Source organism: Anas platyrhynchos, chromosome 2 (genome assembly GCF_047663525.1).
Source record: "Anas platyrhynchos isolate ZD024472 breed Pekin duck chromosome 2, IASCAAS_PekinDuck_T2T, whole genome shotgun sequence".
Taxonomy (NCBI): Eukaryota; Metazoa; Chordata; class Aves; order Anseriformes; family Anatidae; genus Anas; species Anas platyrhynchos.
Genome location: NC_092588.1, coordinates 99,563,105 through 99,590,312, shown reverse-complemented (window position 1 = coordinate 99,590,312; position 27,208 = coordinate 99,563,105). Strand labels below are relative to the sequence as shown.

General features: G+C 37.9%; 1 protein-coding gene across 2 annotated transcripts in view; it reads left to right on the top strand.

Annotated features, from left to right (window-relative positions):
• Positions 1-27,208, top strand: part of AMPH (amphiphysin) — a 121,018-nt gene that overhangs the window by 41,811 nt on the left and 51,999 nt on the right. For both annotated transcript variants that reach the window (XM_013095266.5, XM_005014958.6), the window contains exons 2-3: positions 12,383-12,463; positions 22,955-23,009. In XM_013095266.5, the coding sequence (XP_012950720.2) occupies positions 12,383-12,463; positions 22,955-23,009 (136 nt within the window). The remainder of the gene's footprint in view (positions 1-12,382; positions 12,464-22,954; positions 23,010-27,208) is intronic.

Genomic DNA, 27,208 nt, shown 5'->3' with positions numbered 1-27,208 from the left:
CTTATTGCAGAGCTAAAACTGGAGCAGTTCCTCTGGACCTTGCAGATAGCTGATAGAAAAGTATATTATATCAAACTGAAATATCTCTTTTAGGTCACATTTTGATTTCCTTCCTCTCCCATGAAAATCCTGATTTGTTCTGAAAGTTTTTATCTGTCTTTCTTCCAGGCTTCAGAAGTTACTTTATTTTGTAAATTGCCCTTTATTTGCCTTTTTTGATTAGAAGTTACCTGGAGATTGCTATGATGCTATCAAATTGGACTTACCAACTTCATATAAATCTACTGTAGGGACATTGTGTTTTAACACTAACACTCTTCATTTACTTAGTGCCAAAATCCATTTCTGTTCTTACAAATTGTGTCAGTTTGGTGAGTTTAATCCAGACTGAAAGAAATTACTATGTCTGGATCTCGGAACTGAGTACAGAAAATCAGGTGCTGCAATGTGAATGTAATGGGAAATAACCTGAAAAGCATCATTACTTAAATTGAATTTTATTTTTTTTTCCTAAGTTCTTTGATCCACTGAAAGCATACTGCCAGAGGTTAATAAAATAAAACAGGATTCTGCTATACGTCCTTCATCAAACTGGATACTGGGTGAATACATGCACTTTTAAATTCAAGTCTGTTACATTGAATGTGATCTTTATTTTGGCTTTGTGGCTGAAAAGCTTTTTGCTTGATTGTTTTTTGTTTGACTGCCATCAGGCAGAAGGAACATCACATACTTGCTGTGATGAATCCAGAAAGACAGTCTGTAATGGACAAAGTTTACTTTTTCCAGGTAGAATTTAAATGTTTAATTAAGAAAGTAAAACTATGCTATCCACAGATAAATTAGTTTTATCTTTCTTCTCGGCCAAGGAAAAACTTGGTTAATTTAGAGATAACAGAAGGCCTGTCAGGTATCACTGCTGAGGACTACAGTAGGATAAATTAATCAGGTTCCTTGTGTGCAAGGATGAGCTTTAGTAGTCTTATTGTTCAGGAGACAGGTTTGTTTATTGTATAGCGGCTGTTTCCAGCTTGAAAGATTTTTATCCTAAGTGTCACTAGTTGACTTCAATGTTCTATTTACAGGAGTCAGAGATTAGTTTTGAAAATAAGTATATATGCAATCTACTATTTTTTGATAATTACTCAAATCCAATTTGGATTTTTTTTTTTGAATAGTAATTATTTTATAACTGGTTTTCTGCCTCTTTTTATGGTTTGAAAATGTGGTGATCGAGTGTTTTGAACAGCTGCTTTAGTTTTCTTTTCCCCATAGCTTTGAAGTACTAGGAGTAGCAAGTACTTAGCAAAGGAACTAGCTGGTCACTACGTTAATTTAAACATCAGAAATGAAGTTATTATTAATCACAAATCACAGCTTTTTGAGTAGGATCTTCAAGCAAATCAAGATGATGGTCCCCTTGCCTTCAGTACTGTAAATGGGTAAAGGATCAGACGGTTTCTGCTTTGAAGAGCTTGCAGCCCAAATAGGGCAAAAAAAATGAAGAGAAGATTGGATAAATAAAATTGTAATATGGGCTAAGTAAGTTGTCATCAGAGTAGAAAATAATCTATTTCTCATTAGTATATTTTGTAGAGAGTGGTATTATGGAAAGTATCTGCTCAATAGAAAGTGTAGAAGATAAACCAAAAGGGAGTAGGGAGGTGGAGGAGCTAGTTAGAAAGAGGCAAATAAAAAGTGATGAGTAGAGTGTAACCAAGCTTGGGTGCACAGCCAGTTTCTACAAGGCTGAGACACTCTGCTCCAAGTACTTTCCAGGCAGATGAGTAAGTTTAGGCAGAAGCAATAGCAAATGACAGGAATTTTTATTAATTCAGCAGAGTAGTTTTTTGATTTATTTGGGATGCAGTAAAGGACAGAAAATTCATCCAAGGATGTTACTGCTAATTGTGCTGGCAGTTAAATTTAGCTGCTCTTCAATGAAAAGAAGTGATCAATCATTTTAAGAAATAAGAGATCATCACTAGCTAGAAAAGGGCAAACGGATTGTCTTTCCAATCTTTAAGATGCCTTTTTGTTCACTCTTTCTCTTTTGTTCTGTATAACACTAATGCAAATAATCTGAACACAGCAGATTTCTGTATGCTGCATCTCCTTTTTACAGAAGGATGGCCTAGAGATTAAGACATGAATGTAGAAAAATCAGATCTGCTACCCTGCTTGTGATTTAACTTCTGAAGTTGGCACAGAAGTTACTTGTCTTTACTGTAGCTTGTTTCCTCAATGGTAAAGTGAACAAAAAAAGGAGGAAGTAGTGCATTAATAGACTTTGTGAGGAAAAATAATACTCAAAAGTATGTGAGGATTGTAAATAGTGCTACGATATTAATAGCTCAATTCTGCTGCCCACACATAGGCTGTTGGAGTCATGTCCTGCCTTACCTCAAGCTGCTGTTCCAGGGGAAACATCCACGTCATGTTTGCCACCTGCACAGTGGTGTTTGAGGGATCCTGTGCCATCTGAGTTGCCTATGGGTAGGCAAATGAATCAAACTCAGTTTCTCAAAGTTGATTCTTTGCTTTTAGGTTGGTCCTTATTATCTTATTAATTTTTCTTCCTTTTTATTCTTTGGTTTCCCACTTGTTTTTTCCTCCCTTCAAGCTTCGTCTATGTTGTTTCTCCTTTCTCTCTACTTTGTTTTCCTCTTTAAAATGCATCCCTTTCAAATCACCTATCTGGATGCCCTTCCTATTATATACAGGCTAATCAAACAGAGCAGACTGGTGAAAACGGCTTGCCTCTCTGTAGTTTATTTTTTTGAAGTACACTGTGGTTCTTTGAAGCTGTGCTAGGCTTTCACTTTCAGTGAGGATAAGCACCCTTCAGAATACATGCAGAGACCAATGAGCCACCCTACCAGGTGAGAGGGCCGTAGCATTAAACTCCATGCAAGCTGTCAGAGACAAGAAGGAGAAGTCCCTACCCATACGTTGCCACAGCTGTTAGCATCCATTCTCTTCTCACCAGCAAAACAAGACCTCGTGAACTCCAGGTTCATCCTCAAGTCTCCTTAAATTCTCCATAAATTCTACTGGCCAGCTAAGCTTTATGGCTGGACCTCTTAAAATCACACTTAAGCGGAACAATAGCCAACTGTTATTATGTTAAATTTTTCAAGTGTGCCCATTTAGAGTAGAGCAAATTTTCTGGATGTTACAGGGGAAGGTTGAGTAATGGTGTAGCATTGTGCTGCTCTGCAACGTGCAAGTCAGTAGTCTCTCTAATGTACTTTCTGGCTTTAACGAAATGACCAAGGGCTAATGTAGGAGTTTGTGGCTTCATTGTGAGAGGAATCATAATGTTGTTTATTTTGTGGATCTCTCTAGAGCATTTTAACATCATCTGGGCCATGATGTACAATTAGATTCTGTAATTTGAAGAAAGGTTATTATAATCATCTCTCATAGCATAATGTTCGTATTTGTCATTTAGACTGTGTAGAAAGAGCACATTTCTCTCTTTCAATTTTGGTTAAGAGAACATATCTTACCATAGGATTTTATGCTTGTCTGATTATTATTTAGTTCTCTTCTCATTTGTTACATAACTGTTCCCATGCATCGTGGTATTTTACAACACTCAAAGTGCGAGCAAACAAAAGCTGACATTAAATTATCAAAACAAAAGCATCCATGAGAAAAGTGAGCCTTCATGCTTCTTGAAACAGCAAGTACCTCACCTGAGCTCAGCAATAACAGATTGTCCATCAATGAGAAAAATCCATCGTGAATTTAAAATATGACAAAGCCACATTGAGAAATCATTGAAATGCAGTTTGTTAGAGTCTGGGAGGGAGTTCTGGAGAAGTGCCACTGTATACTTGCCTTGTAGCTCCCCTTGGCATCTTCTCTTGGGGAGAGGCTGGTAGATCAAATAGACACAGTCTGACCTGTAAAGTAGTTTTTATGCTCTTGCATCCTAGAGGATGCACTTGGTTCATAGCAGCTACCATCTTCCATCACTTGGAACATATTTTGTGCATTAATGCAGTCCAAGGTATGAATTTTATTTCCTTGTGACCCTGTACAGGAGATACCACCTCTGACATATTAAGACAGAGGTTGTGAACTTGCAGTCCTCCATTAAACATAAGTTCCCAAATTAAAGTTTGTTTTGAACCTTTTCTCCTTGTCTATAATCTATGGTGGCAGACTTCAGCAATGAAATTCAACTGTAAATGGTGGGCAAATAAGGATTATTGTGCCAATATAAGATAAGAGCTGAACGGGAGGCTGGGGACCAAATGGAAGTGCAATAATAGAGGTAGAAGATACATTGTGTAGCAATGAGGATTGTCTGCAATTTGTTGAATGATCAGGAATTTTCTATATCATTAATACTGAAAGTGTGCACAACAAAACGGAGTGATAACTACGGATTAGCTAGTGTTGACCTGGAAACTTGAGCTAAGTTTAATAATTTCTTAAGATCAGTAATGGAAATGATTCAAGCTGCAGGTGTTCGAGATGAGGAAAAAGAGAGTGGTCAGAGGAGGACGAGAGCATGGGTGTCTTGGAAATCTTCTGTTTGCTTCTTCGTCTTACCTAGATCTTGTAACTTTATTGGCCATCTCCACCACAGTTATTTCTAATTAAATAACTAAATAAATGAGGAAAGTCATTTGTGTTTTAGGTTGAAGAGTCATTGTTTGCTCCTTAATGACTTCAGGCATGTTTCGTTAATGATCATTGCTACCATTGGATCTTCTTGAGACTTCAAAAACAGTCTGGAGCATCACCCTTCCTGGCTTGGCTCCCATGTTCAGCAGCAGGTCTTGGGATGCCTGGACTGGTTTTGCTATAAACCAGCACCACATGAAGCAACTGCTTATCAGTCAATATCTTTATTGTAGCATCTTTCTATGTTTTCTGTACTAGTCATAGTAAAATGCCCAGTGTTCTGTTTAAAACACGTTTTTGAGCTTTTGATATTCTCTCAGTAACAAAGGGACTTTATCACAAAAGTTGAGTAAATAATAACAAAAACTGAGGCTTGCACAAATATTGGTCACTCTCAGCTGTTGTTTCTGCTGGATTGCAAGGGTGGAAAAGCAGTTTTACAAAGGTGAGCCATAGATATTGGAAAATTTACAGCTGTACAGTGCAGAAAGTATGAAATTCAGTCCACCTCTTGGAAAAGAGAAGTGATGGAGCCTGTTACACAGGGGCCATGGTGAGACCAAAATCTCAGCAGAATTGTAACTGAGCAATACTCTGTTAATTCAGAAATCTTTATTTTTACTCAGTGCTAAAATGTTAATTTATACTTACTGGGTATGTGTGGTTGCTGATCTCCTTATTTTACTAAATCCTGATAATGTTATATATGGTATGGTTTCTGGCTAGATAAAACAAACAAACAAACAAAAAACTAATTTGTGAAGTGCCTACCTTGTAACTCAGTTTCCATAGCTCAGATAATAATAATCACTTTGCACAGATACCCTGAGACTTTAACTCATATTCTGTGTAAATTAATTTCTACAGAAATAAATACAATACTTCATATTTCTTGTATATAATCCTAATTTTGCTTAAAAAAATCTGATAGACAATGAAGAATAGGACTGGAAAAAAATTTAACAAGTTTCTAAGGAATCTTTGATTTATTTATTTGCTAATTAGAAAATTCCATCTAATACCTGTGAAATACATTGTGCATAGTTTTATATTATTATGTGATAATCTTAAAACTTACCTCTGCCCGTTTTCTTTTTCTGACCATCTTTTGATGCGTCTGCTGGTGTGAAATGAAGGCAGAATAAGTCTCCAGACTTTGACATCATGATAAAATAAGATATACATTTTTTTTTCTTTTTTTTTTTAATGCCACCCCGAAAGATTTTGAGTAGTTAAATATGAATGTGACCTCTTTGGAAGTCACTTTTCATTATTTGGACTAAATGTTTAGGTACATCAGTTTAACACTCAGATATCTGTAATCCAATTCACATTCTCCCTTTGCTCCCCTTTGCTGGGGAATAACTGAGGAGCATCCTTGTACTAATTCCCTCTCTGGTTTTGCTTCAGCTACCCATGTGCTAATGGTGAGGAGGTGGGAATCTCATGTGGCTTCGGCAAGTCTTGAGTATTTGTTCAGTTTCTTGGGTTTAACACCCCGCTCTAACACTCGAGTGAGAGTCAGTGGATATGTTTTGCATTAGTTCTGTTCCAGATTTCATACTTTGATATGTTGTCTTCCAAGCTAGCTTTTATTTCTGGAACAAACAGGGTTGCTTCAACTTTGTTCCTACACTTCCCAAATACCAGCTGGGTATCATGGATCATGCTTAGCTTTTTTAATTTGACACTTTTTTTTAACGTTTTTATGACAGTGAATGCTTTATATATCATCCCATCATGTGAAAAAAAATTGTCTTAACATTTTAAATTTGGAGATGTGTGTTCATTTTCTGTTTGTTTCCTGTTTGGGTCCATCTGAAATTCGTGTCAGGCTGTGGTAAGCTGGGGTTCAGCTCTGGGGCCCCCAACATAAGAAGGACACAACCTGTTGAAGTGAGTCCAGACCCATGAGGATGCTTAGGGGGCTGGAGAACCTCTCCTATGAAGATAGGCCAAGACAGTTGGGGTTGTTTAGCCTCGAGAAGAGAAGTCTCCAGGGAGGCCTTAGAGCAGCCTTCCAGTACCTAAAGGGGGCCTACAAGAAAGCTGGGAAGGGGCTCTGTCAGGGAGTGTAGTGATAGGACAAGGGGGAATGGATTTAACTAAAAGAGGGGAGATTTAGATTAGATGTTAGGAAGAAATTATTTACTGTAAGGGTAATGAGGCACAGACACAGGCTGCCCAGATAAGCTGTGGATGCTCACACCCAGGAACCAGGAAGTTCAAGGCCAGGCTGGATGGGACCCTGGGCAACCTGGTCTAGTGGCAGGGGTTTGTGGAAATGGGTGATCTTTTAGGTCCCTTCCAACCCAAACCATTCCATAATTCTATATTTTCTCCTTATGACTTGTCATATACTATTTTGTGGCTGGGTAAGTTGAAATATATTAACACTTACTTTGAACTTATCCTACTGTATTTGTTTTTTTTTCTCTTTTATTTTTCAGATAAGTGTTCTTGTCATGTGCTTCATAAGCCACTTCTTTCAAATATTGTATTTTATATTGAGCAAATACTTTTTTCAGCTTTCTGAGCATATGCTGAAATCCTTATGACAATTTACACATAAGTGACTCTCATATGGTTTCTTCTGAATGGTCTGTTTTCATTTTAATCAATTTCTGCCCAGAATTACCGTCCTGAAACTACTTTGGGAATCTGCATAAATTATTTTTGCATTCTGAGTTTTTCTTTTACAGGTTGTAGAAGAAAAAAATGGTTGTATTTTAAAAAGTGTTGTAGAACAATGTAGTAGGTGCATGAGTTTGCATCTGCTGAGATCCTGAGCATTTTGCTGTTCTCTAAATATTTAAGGCAGTGACTTCATGGCAATGGTTTTTGACTCTCAAAAGTGTTTGTTTTGCTCTTCATCCTGGAATTACTCTGTAATAGCCTTAATTAATGCTTCCTGTGGTAGGTTAGATTTCAATGTGTTAAGTCTTTGTGAATTTATGATAAAGTCTCGCCCTGGGTATTCCTCTCTGAGCAATCCTGTCTTCCTGCCTTGAGTGATTGTGTTGGTTGTGTTGGTTATTCTTTAAGAATATGTATGTATAACTGGGGGTGATGTATGTGGGGGTGTCTGATGAGGCTACTAGTGGTTCCTGTTCATTCTGCTACTGATGTGCAGGGAGCTGAGCTGCTCCTGAGGCAACTCGCAGTTTCCTGTGATTTAGATCGGAAAATCAGTTTCTTTCTTTCTCTCTCTGTCTCTTTTTTTTTATTATTATTATTATCTTTTTTTTTCCCTTGAATTACCATAGTTTGGGAAACTATTTTAGGGAAAGATGGATAGGCCCATCCTGGTCACTGCCTCAACCACTATTATAACACTGTCATCCTTACCACAAGACATAAGTTTTCAATATAATCAAGCTTACTCGATCTTATCTCTTTTGTTTTATTTCTATTATATTAATTTCCTTTCTTTGGTATATTGCAGACACTTAACTTCATAGTCATTGTACAATTGATCATTTTAATTCAAGATAAGCAAATTATTGACTCTTTCTTCCTAACAGTTAAAATCCTCACATATCTGAAATGTATTATTTTTGGTAAATGAAAGTGCTTAAATGACTTAAAATAGGAAGTGCTCAGTCTTATGTCCTTCAAAATGGTTGTTGAAAATGCAACATCCCCAAATGGAAATATGACATTTATGAATGGTATCAGACAGTGCTTGATGTCCTTCCCCAAATTTTGTGTTTGGGTCAAATCTGTCATTTATCTCAGTACCACATTACCAGACAGACAGTTTATCTGTACATGTATTCACTCAACAGAATTGAGGTTTACCATCAGATCAAATTTAGCTTTTACTTCATTCTCTTAATAACTGGACTTAATTATTTAGTTTATATATTTTTAGCAGCAAGCTGGTTCAATACTGGTATTTGTTTTAGATCCTTAGCATAATTCAGTGCATTAAGCAGACTGTACAGTATCACATTTGGAGATCACATTTAAATCAGAAAAAAAAAATCTGTTTCAAATGATTATTATATTTTTAATGTTATTTTAACAGAACACATACTGGTAGTTGATTTAGGCTAATTAAATGAAATATAGGGTAGGTTTTTTGCCTTTTTTTTTTTTTGGATAAGGTGAACATGTTCACCAAATATTTTTTGCTGTCTTCAGAAAACTACAGAGTACATGACTGTAGAGTTTCTTGAATGCATTCTACATTCTATGTCTGCTTCATCATTTTTTCTATGTAATTTAAATAAAAATTTAAGTCGTATAGGCCGTTCATACACATTGATGGATGTTCCTAAACCTAATTCCAAACATCATTTCTCTGTGTGGGGATGCTAAGAATATATATTATTCTATTGTCATATTATCGTATCATTAATTATGTTATGATATTATATATTATATATATATATACTAGCTACCTGCCCTCTTTGAGTCCAGGATGTATTCTAGCTCTATGGGCCATGAGATGCTCAGCAATAGCTTTGCTTCATTTGCCTTTCCTTTTCTTAATGCCTGAATCCAAATCCACAATATGGGTAAGTGACCACACGGACCTAAAATAAAATATTAGCTACTTAACTGTCCAGATCTCCTTTCTTTGGCACGTTGTAGAGTACTTCAGTGCTGTTGTAAAGCACTATTTACTCACCCTTTCCCTGTCCTCAAGGGCCACCAATAAACTGAGCTATTCCTGTTACTAAATCTAATCCTTGTATAGAAGGGTGGTTGAACTAAGGCTTCAGAGAGAGGTTAGGCACTTGCTGCTCCTGTGCACAGCCTACATTTTACCTTTAAGGACCATTGGATGCATTCTGGTGACCTGGACACTTAAACCAGCTTTCTCTTGACCAATATCTAAGCCTAATGCTAGTAGGCTGATGAAAGAGGTGATGACGTAGGAAACAAATAAAGTGTTAGGTCCATGCCGTATCCTAATTTTTCAGGGTGCTGGGTATTTACTACTAACCTGGAGCTGTCTACTTCCCTTTTCATAGCCATAGCCCTAGTCCTAACCTAGACCCTAACGCTAGTTTTGATGCAAGATCTCCATATAACAAGATGAAAGATGTGTCTGAAAATTATTTCAGCCTGTCCACAGGGAGGTTGGAGTTAGAAGAATCCATGTGTATTGTAGATAAGCCTTCATCTAGCCTTCACACTGTCCAAAGACAACATATAAATACGTGACCAATCTGGGTCATAATAATAACTGAACTGCAAACTATAGACTTTTGACTTCTACTTTAAGACAGAAGTGCACAAATAAGTGCTGAAAGTTTCAGCAGAGATCAGTTTGAGACTTGCCCTCAGTCTTGTGTCCTCTCTGATTATTGGTAAGTTATAATTACAGTCAGGAAAGAGTTGGTTGTAAAAGGCTGTGCTATTCATTCAGTGGTCTATGTGGCTAGGTGAAGGATAGGAGCTAAAGAGACCTCTGAGGAATGGCTTATTCCAGCTTCAGTCTGCTCAGCTGTCTCTCTATGGGGTCATGGGGTTAGTGTTAGGGTTAGGATTGCATTTAGGAAAACAGCGAGTGAGCCCTAGTTGTCTGTGTGTATTGCATGGGCTACAGGACTTCAGTGAGGGCAAGGATCACAAGTATCATCAGCTAATACCAAGCCACTGGCCAGTACTTTGAGTTCCAAATGTGTGATACACCTATAGTGAGCATTTACATTCTGGTTTGGGTTAGGATTAGGAAGGCTGGGAAGCTGTCATTGTATGTTTTTAACCCTGAATTAAAATTAGAGTTGTCATTCACAGAAGACAAGTTCAAACACTGCCTCTTGGTCTCAGTTGAGAAAAAATATATGAAGAGAATTTAAAAGTAGCAGATAGGATTAAAAAACAAACAAGAAAAAAGTTGAGGTGCTATAAGAGGTAGGTTGCTCCCTTCTGAACCTGAGCATGCATCTGGAGACAGGGATGTGTGCCATTAATATCTCAGGAAAGAGGAAAGAGTTTTTCATGACAACTTTTTTTGCCCTGTTTTGTTACTTGTGTTATGGATCTTTCTGACTCTAATGTTCCTGTACTTGTTCCTGTGAACACAACTCGAATGAATTGCCTTGGCGAGGAGGCTTACCTGGTAGCTGGCTCTTTGAAAAGGAAATGTTGGATTTTCAGAGAGAAGCCTGGTGCAGATCAAAGCCTTGCTGCAGCTGAGGGCAGGCTCATTGGTGACAGGGAGCAATGTGAAGTCCTGTGATGATTTGAAATGTTAAATTAAATGATTCCTCTGTAAAGCCATCTGTGATACTTTTTAAATATTTTATGAAGAGATCAGTGATGAGAGGACACGAGATCTTTGGGAATTAAATGCAACCCAGAATGCCCAATTGAGCCAGAAGAATGAAAAGTTAAAACATAGCTACAGGCAAGAAAAGCCTTTATTTTTCCTTTTTTTTTATTTTTTTTATTTTTTTCTCAACCCCCTCCCCCCCCCCCCCCCCCTCAGATGTCATTCTTTCTGTCTTTCTGCTGTAAATATGTGAAAACTTCCCTGAAGTTTCACATGTCAGTTACATGGGTAGTGTTGCATCACCTTTGTGATCATCTTTATTCCTGGTTTCCACTGTGGCAGTGATCTCTGCCCCTTTGTGCACCCTAGTTTTTGTGGCTCCAAGCTGGTTGGGGTTGAGAGGCAAATGGTCTGAATCAAAATATGCCAGGACTTATATATGTTTTTATACTTGGACTGCTGATGTGTTTATTCATGGCATCAGTTACTTTTTTTTTTTTAGGGGGGGGGGTATGGGGGGGGGAGGGAGGAGGGAAGGGAGGAGGTGATTTTTTTGTGTGTTTGTTTTTTGCTTTTCCTGTGAAAATTGAAAGTTTGTTTTTTTCGCCTTGGGAGAACGAAATAAATATCACTCCCTTATATGTTTTATCCCTCTAACAGTATTCTATAAAGTTTTTGGGGGTGTTTGACAAGAAAGGTAAAGCCTAATTGCTCCTATGTGTAAGTCTTCAATGTTAAAATGTACTGATAATGCTTTGATTTAATAACAGAATGCATTTGTTGTAGTTAAACAGAGTGTGAAGTGTAGCAATATCCAATTACTTTTGAGATTACTATCACATGAATAGCCCTTCTGCTGACATATTGCAGTATATTTATTACCTAGTATGACAATCCACTTCAGAATTAATTAGGGGGGAGAGAAGGAGGGGGAAGGAGGCAAATATGAAACAGTAAAAGTTTTAAATAAGCATTAGCTCTACCAATTTCTCATACAGCCTTAAATTTTTTAATTCTCATTTTGTGTTGAAAATCATGAAGATAATGTTAATATCGTTGGACATAATAAGCCATAAACAGTAGAAAAATGTAGCAGAATTTGATTTTTTGCTCTGTTTGAATGGGAAGAGAACTTGCTTGCATTGCCAGCAAATTTTATTTCATTCTTCCTTGTTTTGAGACCCTGGGAGTCTCTGCTAAAAGAAAATTTGCTTCATTAAAACACACAAACAAAAAACACACACCCACCCCTCCCAGGAACTCTATACTTTGAAGCAGATTTACACACACTATGCTTCTGCCCATGCACACAAATTGCTTCTCATTGTCTATAGTCATCCTTTTTAATTTTTGACAAAATAGTTTCCCTTATAAACTTTGGAAGCAGTAGTGAATGCAACACTCCAAAAATAAAATACTATTTAAGCCTAACAGCAAGAACAGAAGTGTTGAAAGTAACAGCATTTTTGTTTTGTGACACTAACATTAATCCTTTTTTTTTTCCCAATATAGGTACTTCAAAAACTAGGAAAAGCAGATGAAACAAAAGATGAACAATTTGAAGAATATGTACAAAATTTCAAAAGACAAGAGGTCAGTTACTTTTTCACTTTCTTTAATTGTCTCTTAAGAAGAATGCAGTGTATTTTAACTTTTGATTTTGAAGAAGGTGTTTCAGGAGGTAAAAGAAAATGTTTTGAACCATAGTGGTGTAAAATTTTGTTCAACAGTTTTCAAATAGAAAAGAATGATTGGATTTATTGCATGCAAATATGTAAGATGTGCATTTAGATTAAATAACTGTATTCTAATAACGTACAATGCTGTCATGCCAGAACTCCTTGGGATCAATGAAGTGTACGCACATTTTCAACAGTGTAATTGAGAACAAAACCCAAACCCAATGTGATATAGCTTTGTAGTTGCCTTGTTACAATGAAATAATTTATTTCCTTGGTTTCATTTTGTGGGTTGTTTTCATCAATGGTATATAATAATGCTAGTTTTATTTGAAGTGAACAGCAGAATAGTTTTAGACTGCTGTGTGTTGTTATGCTCCCTGTTAGTGCAGGGATGACGAGATCTGTGGTGGCAGTGCTGATGAATCACTCCTGGGGAGCAGGGTTCAATTATAAACACACATATGAAAACAAAGGTGCCCTTAAGAGTTTATAATCTACTCCCAATGCAATGTTAAATTCTAACCTCTATTACTCCTCGCTTTGTTGGACAGACTTTTCAGCTACAAGTTGATTAATTGCAATTAATTATATAGCAGCTTTCTAGTACAAATTAATGCCTACCATGAGCTGCATTAATGCCATCAAGAAAATAATCTCATGTAAGTGTGAACTGAGGTATCGGTAGCCTTCATGAGCTATCTTTTAGAGCTCATATGTAAAGGTACTGAAGGGTGAGAACTACTTCCACACACTTTACGTGATGTAAAAATTTGTTCATGTTGGGGTTTTCAATTCCTACCCTGAGTCAGCCCTGTCTACCACATGCATTTCTGTCCTTTCCACATAAACACAAATCATGCACTCTGATTTGCTAGGGCACTGATTAACTCTTTCATATCTTATGGTGACTTAGCCATTATTTTTCACTGTCTGTCTAGAGAAAAAGACGGTGGTTTGGGGAGTAACTGGGCTGGGTATATGTCCATTCTTCCCCCAAAATGATGATGATGGGAAGTAAAGAATCTTTCTCTAACAAGGGTGGTTCCTTCCTCAAGGTCAGGAAGATGATGGGATGTAATAGGGCTGAAAAAACACTGAAAAGCTTGGAAGCCCTGTAGAGTTGTCATATTTTCCTTTTTCTTCCCATCCTCTTTTCCAAATATGCTGAGATATCAACTGGGTATTTCTTTCTTTCTGATTTTCCTTATATTGCTTCTTATCCTTGTTTTCAATATCACAGCTGTTTGCACAGCTAGGAACTGTGTTACTAGAAATGAGGTGCATCTGTAAGGCTGTTATTGGGTGGGAAAGGAGCAGCTGGAGCATCCCCATGAAGAAAGAGAATTCAGTGAAATGTATTTTTAGCTAAAAATTGTGAGTCAATTAAAAATGAAGTGAGATGAAAGAGAAAAACCTTTTTTTTTTTTTTTTTTCAGCAAAATTATGTTTCAAGTGTTTGTTTCTTCCAAGGGCTAAGGAGGATCTTAACATTCCTTCATTTTTACTTCATTCTCCTTTGATGTACTTAGAGACAGTAACAAGCAGTCAAGGACTCTACAGGAACTGAAAGGTATTAAATCGATGCAAATGTGACTTGGGGCTACAGGAGGAACTGGATGAGGAGGAGTGAGCACTGAGGGAAATACTACAACTCTTTTGAGTGGCACATGCAGTTTAGGTTAGGTCCACTGGCATGCCAAATAAGAGAGATCATTCATACTTTTAAGAAGCTAATCAGGTATGCCGTGTTCTGCCGGTCTTGTTCTCAGAGAATTCTGTTTTGCACAATTCTTCAAGTACAAGGAGGAAAAATGATGCAAAAACACTGCTGCTGCCACATGCACAAATAAGAAGGATATAAATTGCTTAAATTTTCTTAGTTTCTTTCATGCTTTAATCTACAACTGAGTAGGAAGGCAAAGATTTGAAACATTACAATGTGCATCTAAATTTATCACTCATATTGATCAACACCTTGCAGAAATTCTGTCCTCTGTGTACTCCTTTTCTTCTTGGTTTACATTCAGTCTTGCTTCCAAGACTATCTCTGCAACTCTAGAGCCTTTATAAAAAGAAAAATTAAATTCAAGGTACTAAAGAGTAAAAAGGCATCTGGGGTGATTGATCATTGTATTCAGGACCACAGAATAGCTGATGTGGGCCATTCAGGTGGCTTCCCAGCCAGGTTTTCCTATGACAGAAGCAGTTTGAGAGAAAGTTCAAATGTCTCACTTAGCAGTGATTTGTCTCTGTTTCCTGGTTATCTCACTTACCTACGCTTGTTTTTGTGGAAGACTGTTACTTCAGTCTGTGTCTTTCTATGTTGTTTGTAGCAGCTGGTGCCATGCAGGCTTTGGGTAAGTTGAAAGCTGTGAAAATGGACTGTTCTTGTTTCCCTACTTTATTGAACCTGTGTCACTTGGGAGGTCAACTGGCCTTATGGATAGAATTATCCTTTTATTGATGCTCTCCAAAGATCATAAATGAGGGCTCCCAGTTCAGCTCAGGGAAAGCAGAGAAAGAGCATAGTGGTCATAACCCAGGAAGCAGGTAATGCAAAAACCGAGATCTTAACAATTTTTGCCTGCATAACAGGTAGGATGATGCTCCAAACTGAGCAGGAGGTTCAGTGTAAGGATACATCCAATCTTCCTTTCTGTAGGAAAATATCATTAAGGCTCCCCAGCAGTCTATTCCCATCTCTTTCTGAATACAGCTGGATAAGGTCCCCTTTTGGACATGAAGCACAGAGCTAAATTATTGGATGAATCACCATGGAGAAACTGAGTCATTCCATGTCTGGAGAGAACACAGCACAGTGGCCTTGCAAAGCCTCTGGATTTTCCTGTCAGAAGCAGTAAGCTGCTGCAGCTGAAACCAGCAATAAAACATTTTGACTTTTAGCAGTGAATAAAATTGTTATTCACCTTCCACTTAAGTTGTAAGCAGGAAACTGCCACTGTAAAACAAAACTCGTGGACCTTATATAAATTCATATGTGACACAGATTTTCAGTGTACTGCAAGAATTTTCCTAAGGCTTAGACCTTTCTTGCTGCACAGCTAATTGTGGATGTGCCCAGCCCCTTAATTGACCCTGAAGTTCAGGAAAAAAAAAAAAAAAAAAAGAAAATTCCTGCATATTTCTCTCTGCTGTGAAAATATCATCAAGCCTTAAATTTCTATATCTCTATTCTGATGTTCAAGCAATTGTATCTTACACTTTTTTTATCAGGAAGTTAAGTAGCAATTCCCTTATCCCCTGCTATATTTTAATGACTCAGCACTTGCTCCATTTTTGTAAGATATTAATATTTTATTTCATGTCTGTGCATATTTACCTCTCACTGCTTTTCCATATGTAGTTAAGAGACTTATTTTACAGATGGCAATTAAAATATATTTTAGTATTTAAATAATGTATTTTATATGTACACACAGAGATATACCAGTTGCTGCTATGTAAGCAGCTGCCTGTGAAGTGTTCTCAAAATAAAATAAAATGTCAAGTATTGCTGTTGCTTGTTTATAGAATTAGGTGAAAATCAAGAACCTGTTGTTGTTGTTGAGTGAACAGAAGCTGTCGTCTGCTTTACTTGATGTTGCCTCTCAGTAAGAGCTGCTCCTTGGGTGAAATTGTTAACAGTTGAAAAGTTGTGTCCTGGCTAAATCTTCATTTCACACAAGTGTGCTTATTTACCTGACAGCTATGGCATGGCATTAACTTAAAGCTCTTTCGTGGAACAATTAACGTATATGGAAGTATTCTTTTTTGCATCAGACACGCCACTGATTTTTTACAACACATTAATGACCTAAAACACCAAAGATGAAATTCATGGATTATGCATAGGCACCAGATGTGCCTCTGTGGTCCTCTCAAGCACCAGACATGTATTTTGGCAGCTGAACTCTGCTCCTGGAGGCTTATCAGTTTCCAGATTGTGACACCTGAACATAGGTGTCTCCATTTGAGTTCACTTGTGTTGAACCAGGCAGTGTGGTCAGGAGGGCCCAGACAGCAGCCCATCAGGCCCCTGTGGGCATCCATGGCCTTAATGGCCCTGATTTGACTGTTTTAACTTCAGGATTTTTCAATTGCTCTTCTGACTCCACAGATTGCACTGAAGAGGTGGGTATTACCTTACAGAGGAGAGGCACCCCCCTCATGAGTACACTGTCACGGGTGTTTTAGTCTGGAGTCAAATGGAGGCTGTGATGAAGAACATTTCACATGAAATTCAAACTATTTTGTAAGACTTTCTTTCCTTTGGGAGCTATTAGACATCCCGTAAATCTATTTGAACATCTTTAAACCCGCCTTATGTCCTCCTCTCAAGCCCCTCATTTTATGGATCTTGTGCATAGGCTTGAGATGGAGGAAAGAATCCAGGCAATAAAGGAAAAGTGCAAGCTTTGAAATTACTTTAACTGTGAGACGGTGTTTTCCCCATAGCTGGGACCCAGGTTTCCTTAGTTGTCTGCAAAGTCCCATACTAAACTTGAGGGTTTTCTTGGTAATTGTTAATGTGCAACATACAGTGGATTGATACTGCTCTCCCCCTAGGAGGCTCCTTTGCTAAACAAAGTTGATGCCAAATGCTGTTCCTGACTGATACTCCAAAGTAAGCTAGACACATAAAAATGTGATCCAGACTAGTGGACGGGAGCTTTTATTTCTCCAAGCCATGAAGTATTTGCAAACTGTATTCACAGATTTCATCTGACAGACATCTTTTGAGGGGCCATGCCAAAGTCTACTTCACATACTGAATGACCACTAAGTCAAATACAAGCAATACAATGTGCAGATAATTTGGGTGTCTGTGGGAGGATGTTCTCTGATGATTGCCATTTCATCCTAAAATGTATGTCTAATAATTATCTTACAACTGAGAGGGCATTTTTTCCAAGACAAGAAGACACTGTGCAGTTTAATCGCAAGCTCACTGACTTCCAGTCAGTCAGGATTCATAGGAAGGTGAGGCTCTCTGTTTTATGCTACAAAATTATCTCAGCAGGAGCAGGGCAGACCCATTCCAACTAATTCCTCACTTCCAAGGAGAATGTGCTTGATCTGATGTTTTGCTTTTTTGATTCTGCCTGTTGATTGCTCCAAATCTGAAGTCTAAACTGCAGTCATGCTGGGCTGCCTTTGATTGCCCCTGGATATAACCTGCTATGCCTCTGCAGCTTTAGAAAGTGTGCTAATTGTTTTCTCCCAGAATGTGAAATTGAACAATCAAGTTAATTCTGACTATTTTTAAAGCAGACTGGTATATGTTTCTTCGGGAATTCTTTATAATAACTGACCCTGGAGACAGCTCACACAGCTGAGCTCTGGACTGTAATGCATTTACTGAACATGACCCAGTTCACAATAAACAGTTCTGAACAGTTTTCTACTAAAACTTTTAATACATAGCTTATGCATGCTAATTGTGAATATAGTTATGAATATGCAGCTATAGGCATAGACAGGCAACATATATATTCAGAAAGTCTAGTTTTCAGAAAATCTGTATGTATAGATAACTTTTAGCCATACACTTGTAGATTCCGCACTTGCTGACCTTGCACGCAAGTGACATGCTAGACAAATAATTCAAACCCCAAGTCTCTCACAGCTGGTGGAAATAGAAAAGAAGAAATGTGTTTCTTTAAGGGAAAAAAAAAAAAAAAAGTCCAAATTTGGAGGACAGTTCTAGGGAGTATAAGAGAGAGAATGGTTAAATGGGGTATTGTAGCATACTGATGAACTTCATACTGAATTAAGGCTGCATCCCAATAGCCTATTTTATTGTTAAACTTCACTTAATGAAGTTGTCCTTTGCATTCATACTTCTGAGGTCCCTTAAGGACTATCATGTAAATTCTACCTAGCTGTTTGCAAACAGAGCAACAGCCTTGCAGCCTTTCTTTACATTGCAGCTAAAAAGTGCACATTACGATAGAAGGCATTTGCCAGGTGGAAAATATTTCATATTTTCCATATGAAAATGCTATCATACGAATTATTTCTCCCAAACTCCAGTATTAGACTCAGAGCTGTATTAATATTTAGCTTTTCTACATTTGTGTGGGGCAGGTTAGTAAGTAACCTATGCTCTAGGCTCAGCATTACGCAGAGCTTTTGACTCTTGCTAAAATGGAGTGATTCATTTGTTTTTGGTATCAAGCGCATGCTGTGCTGACCTTTCCAGTAAAGATGTATTGTGTTTACATCCTGTATGTGACATGATAGAAAAATCAAACTCTTCTGGTCTGCCTGGAAAGCTGTGAATAAATGAGCCTGGCAAATAGGTCATCCAATTCCACCTTTTGTGGAGGCATGGTGGCCTGCCTTTAGTTTCTGGGTGGAAGAAATGATTTTTTTGGTTCATCAGAAAGCAAAAGCTAGTAAGACACAAACCATGTGTTTTATCATTTTAGTCATTAAAACTTTTTGGAGGTCTCTTCAGGCTTCTGGTCTCTGGTGGCTGTGTTAGGGCTCTCATAATTCCAGTGGTAAGGCATATCTAAATACTATTCTTTAAAGAAACGAGGCCAAAAATAAATGTACACAGAAATCAGTATTGCCAAAAAGGCTTAATGCTTCTGAAAAGGTCTCTAAGACCTATGACTGTAGATGACAGACGATCCTAAAACACTGAGCCTCCTTACCTCATTGAGAACATGTGTTTCTACCAGCTACATAAGATACTGCCCATGTAATAAGACCAGAGAGTAGCAAAAGGCATCTGACAGCAGCACTGACCCTCTGCTACAAAGTGCAAAATACCAAATTGTTGTTTGAGATGTGACTGTAGAGAACTTTATCAATTTTCCTAGTGAGATGTTGTTTTGGGTGGTCAGTATGCCCCCTTGCTCATATGCACAGTTTAACACGATTGCCTGACAGACTTGTGGTACTTTGTATGTTGAGTTTGACCAGGTGAGAACACCAATTGAGCTAAGAACACCAATTTCTAGAGCTGGAATCTGGTGAGAACATGTCTGCTGTTATCAAACCACCAGATTATGAGAGGTTTGCTATTACGTATGCTACTGAGATTTCTCCCTTGAGTTTTCTTGCATATTATGATACTCTGACTCATTTTGCTACCTTATGTAAAACAACTAAAACAGATTATGAAATGATAAAGGAAGCATCAGTGCTCTCTTGGGAAATTTCATTTCAGAGGAGCACAGCATCTGCAAAATGACACCTATTTTTCATTTCCCTTCAAGAAGCTGCATCTCAATTAACGAAATTGATGGCCTTAATGAAGACAATTGGAGCACTGGTTTCAGAGCCACCAGCTGCTTTCATGTGAGAGACCAAAAAGGAGAAAGTGTGTGTATCAATAAGGAGAAAATTGAGCTATACAGTAATCTTAAAAACAGTGTTTTTTCTAATCAGTATGTGATGGTTTGCAAAGTGTGTGGAGCCATCAATGCGATATTTTCATTCTGTGAATAATGATTACTGTGTTAGGTGATAAAAGTGAATTAATCTTCACTAATAGGGAGTTGCAAAATGTGTAGATGCATGTTTTGCAGAAGTCACAGATTTAAGAATTTCCAATGCAAAGTTGTATTTCTGGTATTTTCTAGAAGGGTCTAATTCTGTTACCACTGATATCGAGAGATTTACTCTCAAATTTAATGGAAGCAGGCCCTTGCCCACAGGTGCTTTAACATCATATTTCATACAACATTTGCTAACGAAGGATAATTTTCGTGGCTCTGTGCTGCTTAGATGTTTCAATAGCTTTGTGACCTATTAATAAGCTAGACTGAGGGAGATTTGTGTTAAAAAATATTCTTTTGAATGAGTTATAAACATAATGTTTGAGTAATGTGTGTCCATTACATGCTATTTATTCTAATAAGCAACTTAATAATGAGTAAGCTAGTTATTCTTTGTGACAAAATGCTATGCATATGATTAAATACAGGACTTTTACTGACAGTGAGGGTAGCTAACAGAGTTGAGAGGCTTCCAGCTGCAGTTTACTGGTTCAAAAACATCAGAAATTCCTTTCATAACGAAAAAGTGTTGCCATATGGCTAACAGAGGATCATGAAGTTGCTGTGAGTATCTACTTCCAATTTTCTTCACAAGCCAAGAGGTTATACTGTTGTTCATGCCAGGGAAAATATGAATTGAGAAGATAATTTCTGTACGCTCACATGGCTTCTGAGTACAAGGAGATCCCAGAAGGAGACTGAAATGAATAAAACCCTATATATGCATATAACCCTAATGGCAGAGCTAACCCTAACCCTAAACCCTAACCCTAAACTCTAACCCTAACCTGAGCTTACCCTGACCCTCACCCTAATGACCCTGAATTTAACCCTGACTGAGACCATAACCCTGACCCTAACCCTAAGGGCGGAGCTAATCCTAACCCCTAACCCTAAAAACCCTAAAGCCCAAAAGCCCTAACCCTAATAACACTCAAGTCCTAACCCTAAAAACACTAAAGCCTTAAAGCCCTAACTCTACAAGGCTAACCAAACAAAACAAACAAACAAACAAACAAACAAAAAAAGCCTAAAGCCCGAACCCTAAAAACCCTTAAAACCCTAACCCTAAAAATCCTAAAGCCCTAATCCTAAAAACTCTAAAGTCGTAAAAACCCTAACCCTACAATCCTAACCAAAATAATAAAACCCTAAAACCCTAACCCTAAAAACCCTAAAACCCTAAAAACAAAACAAAACAAAAAAATGCTAAAATCCCTAAAACCCTAAGCCTAAAACTCCTAAAACCCTAACCAAAAAAAATGGAACTCTAAAACCCGAACCCTAAAGACATTAAAACCATAATGACCCTAATCTAAAAAAAAATTAAGACCTTAAAATCCTAACCCTAAATACCTGACCAAAAATCAAACAAACAAACAAAAACCCTAACCCTAAAAACCCTATCAACACTAACCGCCCCCAAAAAAACTAAAACCCTAATACGCTAACCCCCAAGCCCTTAAAACCCTAACTGTTAAAACCCCAACCCTAAAAACCTTAAAATCCTAACCCTAAACCCCGAAAACCCTAACCCGGAAACCCAACCCTAGCGCCCTAGCCCTGAAACCTTAAAACCCTAGCACCTTTTGAGAGACACACTGTAGCCAATAACACAGGCTTGGGCGAGGATGTCAGTGAAGTAGCATTTTTACTTGCAACTGCAGTGGTGGGCGTCCCATGAGCAGGAGCGTGCCTGCTGGTTCCATAACACAGTTTATATACTTCTACAAGCAGGCCACAAACCGCCCCCAGATGCAGGCCCCAACGGTGTACACTGGCATCAGAAGTCCTTGGAGTTCAGTGGAGTTACGACAGCTTATACCAGCTGAGACTGTCTCCTGAAGTGTTCACACACGCACTGTTTGGGGGTTCAACTATCATGTGAAAAATATGAGAACAACTCCAAAGCAGTCACTCATATTTTGCAGCTGATTTTTCCATATGGTAGAGCTGGATGTGAGAAAATGTGATTGCAAGCTGATGTTCCTGTAGTTTCCAAGCACTTAAATAAGTACCTTGAAGGATATTGGGAACCAATAAGCACGGAGGGTTTCCATAATCTTCAGGCTATTGAAAGTGTCCTGGAGAACAGCTTTTTTTAGCAAAAAAGTATGTACTATCATGTAGTACAGATTTTATTGCAAATCCTAGGAACTGTGAAGTCCAAATTGTGCTACAGTCAGAAATAAAGTAAAGCAACCTGATTTCTTCTGTTTAGTCTGAGTTTTTAAAAGTCTGTTGCTATAAGATAAGAAAGATCATATTGATTCATTCATGTGCTTATGAAACAGCTGAAAGGTCACAGCAGACCGCAAGATGCAGTAGCCAAACTAAACAAAATAACTGATGTTATTGTTTTTTAGGAATTATGTGCTTGCAAAATATTTCAATGTTTGCAAAAGTAGTAAGCCATTCATGTAGGGGCATGGATTTTTTGCAAGTCTAGGCTGCCATCAATTTTGAGTGTTTTCAAAAGGGTATGCAGGATATGCAGCATTTTTAATAATACTTCTTTGTGTTTGAGGTTAATGCATGGGCCAGGCTGACTTGAACTGGACCATGGCTGTGAAATATACATGTCTTTCTTTGACTGGAATTCTTCCCTGTCTAAGTGGTTGATAAAACTACAAATTTTAGCCTAGAGAGTACACTATACATAGCATCTTGGGCAGACCACCTTTTCTGTATGAACATGTATATGCTTACAAGATGTAACATTATTCAGCAGGTAACTCAATTCAACTTATGAAATTGCTCTTATTAAATTTGACACAGTGTATGTACATTTTAAGGCATAAAATATAACTGCAATGTGATTGCAATAATATAATTGAAATGTCTTTTTACTTACATACTTTTTTCTTTTTTTTTTTTTTTTTCTTTTCCAGGCAGAGGGTTCCAGGCTCCAGAGAGAATTGAGAGCATATTTAGCAGCCATCAAAGGTGATTTTTAAGTCATGTTTTCATAAAACAAACTTTTGATAAAAATTGAGGCAAGTAGGCTTGTTTAAGGTATATAAAGGCAAATACAAGTAATGGCTGCTTTAGTGAATAGTCCACTTTCCTGGTTTGGATCCATCTCAAGCTCTTTAATCTATTGCTAGATTTTTTGCAGCTTTGATGTCAACTCATGTGCACAGTCCTGCATGCATGGTTTATCTTTATCTGTCCTTTGTGTGCAGAACTGCTGCAAAGAGCACCCACAAAATCTGCACATGTTACTTGTCTTTGCAAATGCTAGAATACAAAATACTCTATGCAAGATGAGAGACCCCTTACAGGTTTCCAAGTTTCATTACATTTCCAGGTATTTGATAGTTGAATGATAGATCTTCTCCCTCTGAAATCATGCTCCCTGAGATGTTGTGATTTCTCATTTGTTTCCGAGTGCTGAATTTATTTTATTTTATTGTTTTCAAGTTTGAAAATAGTATGTGATCGCTTTGTACTAAAGATCCAAATAGCAGAAGCTTACTGGTCAGTGATTAAATATCGGAGAATAAGTGAACAGCTATTTAAAGACTAGTGGACATTCATAAATCCAGTACACTCACCTTAGTGCTATATACAGAGATTATTCTCTTCTATCCCACTTGTCTTCTGAGAAGCTGGAGATGAGGTCCTTAAAGGGAAGGGAATACAAGTTGGTGACCATCACAGAAGTATTAACAGCTTCTTGAGATAAATAAATAGAATTCTTGTATGTATGTATTTTTAACCTGTCTCCGGTCCAGTAGAAAATAAAAATGTTATAAACCAGTATCGACATTCCTGGAAATCACTGTGTCATAACAAAGCTTCAGCAGCTGTTGTCAGGCAGAGAAACTCCTTTTGATGGGAAGTGTAAGATGGAGAGCAAAGCAATAGCTTAATGTCTTTGATTGACTGCTATTTGCTAGAAGGACTGGGCAGGGAAAGTCCTATACCAGACAAGAGGTAAATCTTCTTTTAGAAGATTTGTACCATGTCTTTTTTTTTTCTTTTTTCTTTTCTTTTTTTTTTTTTTTAATGAATTTCAATATCTTTCTTTTTGGTGGGACCCATTGGATGCTGATTTTACATTCTGGTATTTCAGTCATTCCTTCCCCACACACATTATCAGCTGTATGCATAGCCAGAAGCAGCGTGATGAGGCTGTTTGGCCAGATGGCTTCTCTGTCACGTAGGCTGATTGTTTACATGCTGCTTTGATTTCCGTGTTGGTGACAACAATCCTCCTCTCCATGTTTTGTTTTCTTTCTCTCTCTCTTCCTTTCCTTTTACTTTGTGCATTAGTGGTCCTTTTGTTGCTTTACTGTCTAGTGGGCCATTCTTTGCACCAAGTTTTGCCTTTAACTTTGTGTGAAAATTTTCATTGTGCAAGTTTTGCCTTTTTTGCTGTGCTTTTCTGTTCTGCATCTTTCTCTTGTTGCAGCCTATAAGTCCATATTTGAAAATAACTTGGATTGACTTTCTCCCTGGGAATGTAAAGTGTTTGCTAATACCTTGTTATCTTCATGTCTTTAAAAAGATCCAATCATAAGCAGCTCACAAAAGCATAAAAAACATTATTCTCCAAAGCCAACAAGCCAGCAGTGGGCATCCTTGGTACATGTGTTGGCACACATTCCTTCTGAGGACTGAGACGGTGGCCAAGAGCAGTAGTCCAAGATATGCAACTCTGGGTCTTCCCCAAAGCTGATGAGCTCAGCAGTGGCCAAAGCCCCTCCAGATTTCAGGTAGCAGAAGGATATTTGGCAACTGCTACAAGCTCTGTGTTGCTGTTCTTTGAAAGACAGCCATCATTAAAAATTTTGGGGTGGCTATGCAGAGAAGCATGGGAACATCCACTATGGGTATTCAAGCACTGGAGTGGGATTCCAGTATGTAAGACATCTAGGCTTTGGAGGCATGCTGTGCTCAAGGGTTCATTTTGAAGGGGAAAAGGCTGATCATATAAATGTGCCTGATATCCTTGTATTCTTAGAGTGAGAGAAAAGCAGTTCACTTTACGGGGTTCATTTTAAAGGGTTTCAGGAAACAGCAAGATAGCTAATTTCAACTAAATGCAATTTATGAAGCTGGAATGTTGTCAGTTCAAGTAGTTGTCATTTGGCTGCATGACTTTTGAGTGACTGAATATTGAAAGCTGAAGTATGAGATCTGGGCACAATTTAAGCAAGGAACGGTCAAAGGATCCTTCTTATCACCCTTCATCCCTTCATTTTAATATACTCAACGTTTTCTGAGGTTTAGTATCACACATTCTTCAAGTAATAGAATTTTTGATGTATTCAGACGCCTTCCCTAATTCAGAGGTGCTTCTTAGTCTCAGCTGGATCGTTACCTTTCCTGCTGGTTACTCAAAGACCCAGAGGAACCATATCATAAAGCTATTGTAAATCTGAATGGTTTTTATGTGCTACTTTATTTCACCTGCCTGGTAGTTCCAAGTCTGCTATGCATCAGCAGTGGTTGTATTGCCAATGCTGCGTACTGTCTCCCACAGCTGTAGTCATCTCGTGCCTCGGGTCTTTTGTCTCCTTGTGTCTCCTTGGCAACGTGTATCTGGATTCTCTACTCCATGATATTTTCTTCGAGCTTTTGAGAGCTGTAAGTGACTTCAAAGGTTTTATGGGCCAATTGTTAAAGAAACTCTAAATCAGCGTCCTATTTTCTACCCTGAGCTCTTTGCAAGCATAAGTACAGATGGGGAGATATATACCCGGATTTGCATTAAGGTGACAGAGGTGAAAAGAATCCTGCATCATAAAAAAATATTTATCATGTGGCTTAACATAGTGAGAAATAGTAACTGGTCTATAGGAAGAGAAATTGAGGTTTGGAGGGGCTGTAAGCAGATTTACTACCTAATTGTCAGTACGTGGCTGACAGAATTGCACATATCCTTCAGGTACACAAGTCTTAAAATCAATCATTTAATTTCTTAGAAGAAAGAAAACCCTTTGCCATCTTTCTGTAAAATTTAGCAATGAATTATGAAACAGTTGAGTTGTTCTAGTGGAAACTAATAGGCAATAATAAATACACCCCATGTGGCAGGAGAACCTCTCAATTCCCTGGAGAACCTTACATGAAGTTCTCTTTCCCCACTCAATCTTCCAACCTAAATGATCTGATGATTCTAAGAAATAACAAAATATTAAGAGCCAGACCAAGGTGCCTCACTTAATTGAGAAGATAGAATTTTCTCCATGATTCTGCCTAGATTTCCCTGTCAGGGCATGAGGAAACTGAGGAAACCCCAGTATGTGGGTCCTGAGGTCGACATGGAGTCCCAGACTGGTCTCAATGTCCATGTGCATTTCAGTACATGAGAAATGTGATGATAAAGAGTAACTTACTCTCTGTCATCCATAGGGCTCTGTAATGGTAATGTCTCTGCACACCCTCTCTGAGGGTCCCTAGTGCATGTGTACCTTTGGGAATCCTTTAGGGTTCCAGGTACAGGAGCTCTTTCCCAAAGAAAGAGGGATGATTTCATGTGAGAGCCTCAGACTTCAGTGAACACCATTTTTTTCTAAGCAATTCAATTATTTCGGCATTTATAGTTATTAAATGAGTGACCCAATTACCAAGAATAAATGGTACTTAATGAAACAGTTAATATTAAATATAAATTTCTAACTGTTCATCATCAATAAAAAATATTTCAAATTTCATAATGCTTTCATGACTCACTTTAAACAATTTATCGTTCTTAGCTATAGCAGCTGAAAGCAGCAGAGGCAGCTTGCAGTCTATGGATGACACTAATCCTCTTAAGTGCTGAATAACACACAAAAATATCAGTATATAAGAAAAATCTCTATGTGAAAACCAACCAAATAAAAATAAATAAAGAAAGAAATCTGTGGACATTGTAAATTCATGCTGTGGTCATGAAAAAGATTGTGAAGCCACCAGATTAGTATTTACTTATGCACTCATTTGAGGTACTGTAGTAAATATGGTATAGATACAGCAGGAAAAGAGTAGCCTTGGTGGTCTTGTCCTGTGGAAATTTCCTGCTGAAGCCTTCTGACCAAGGTAGCCAAATGTTATAATTCCCCTTGCCTCACACCACAGCTGGATTTGACTGATGCTTTTTGCAGGGATTGTGCTTGAATAAGATTACCAGATTCTCAGGGCCGAAAAACGTG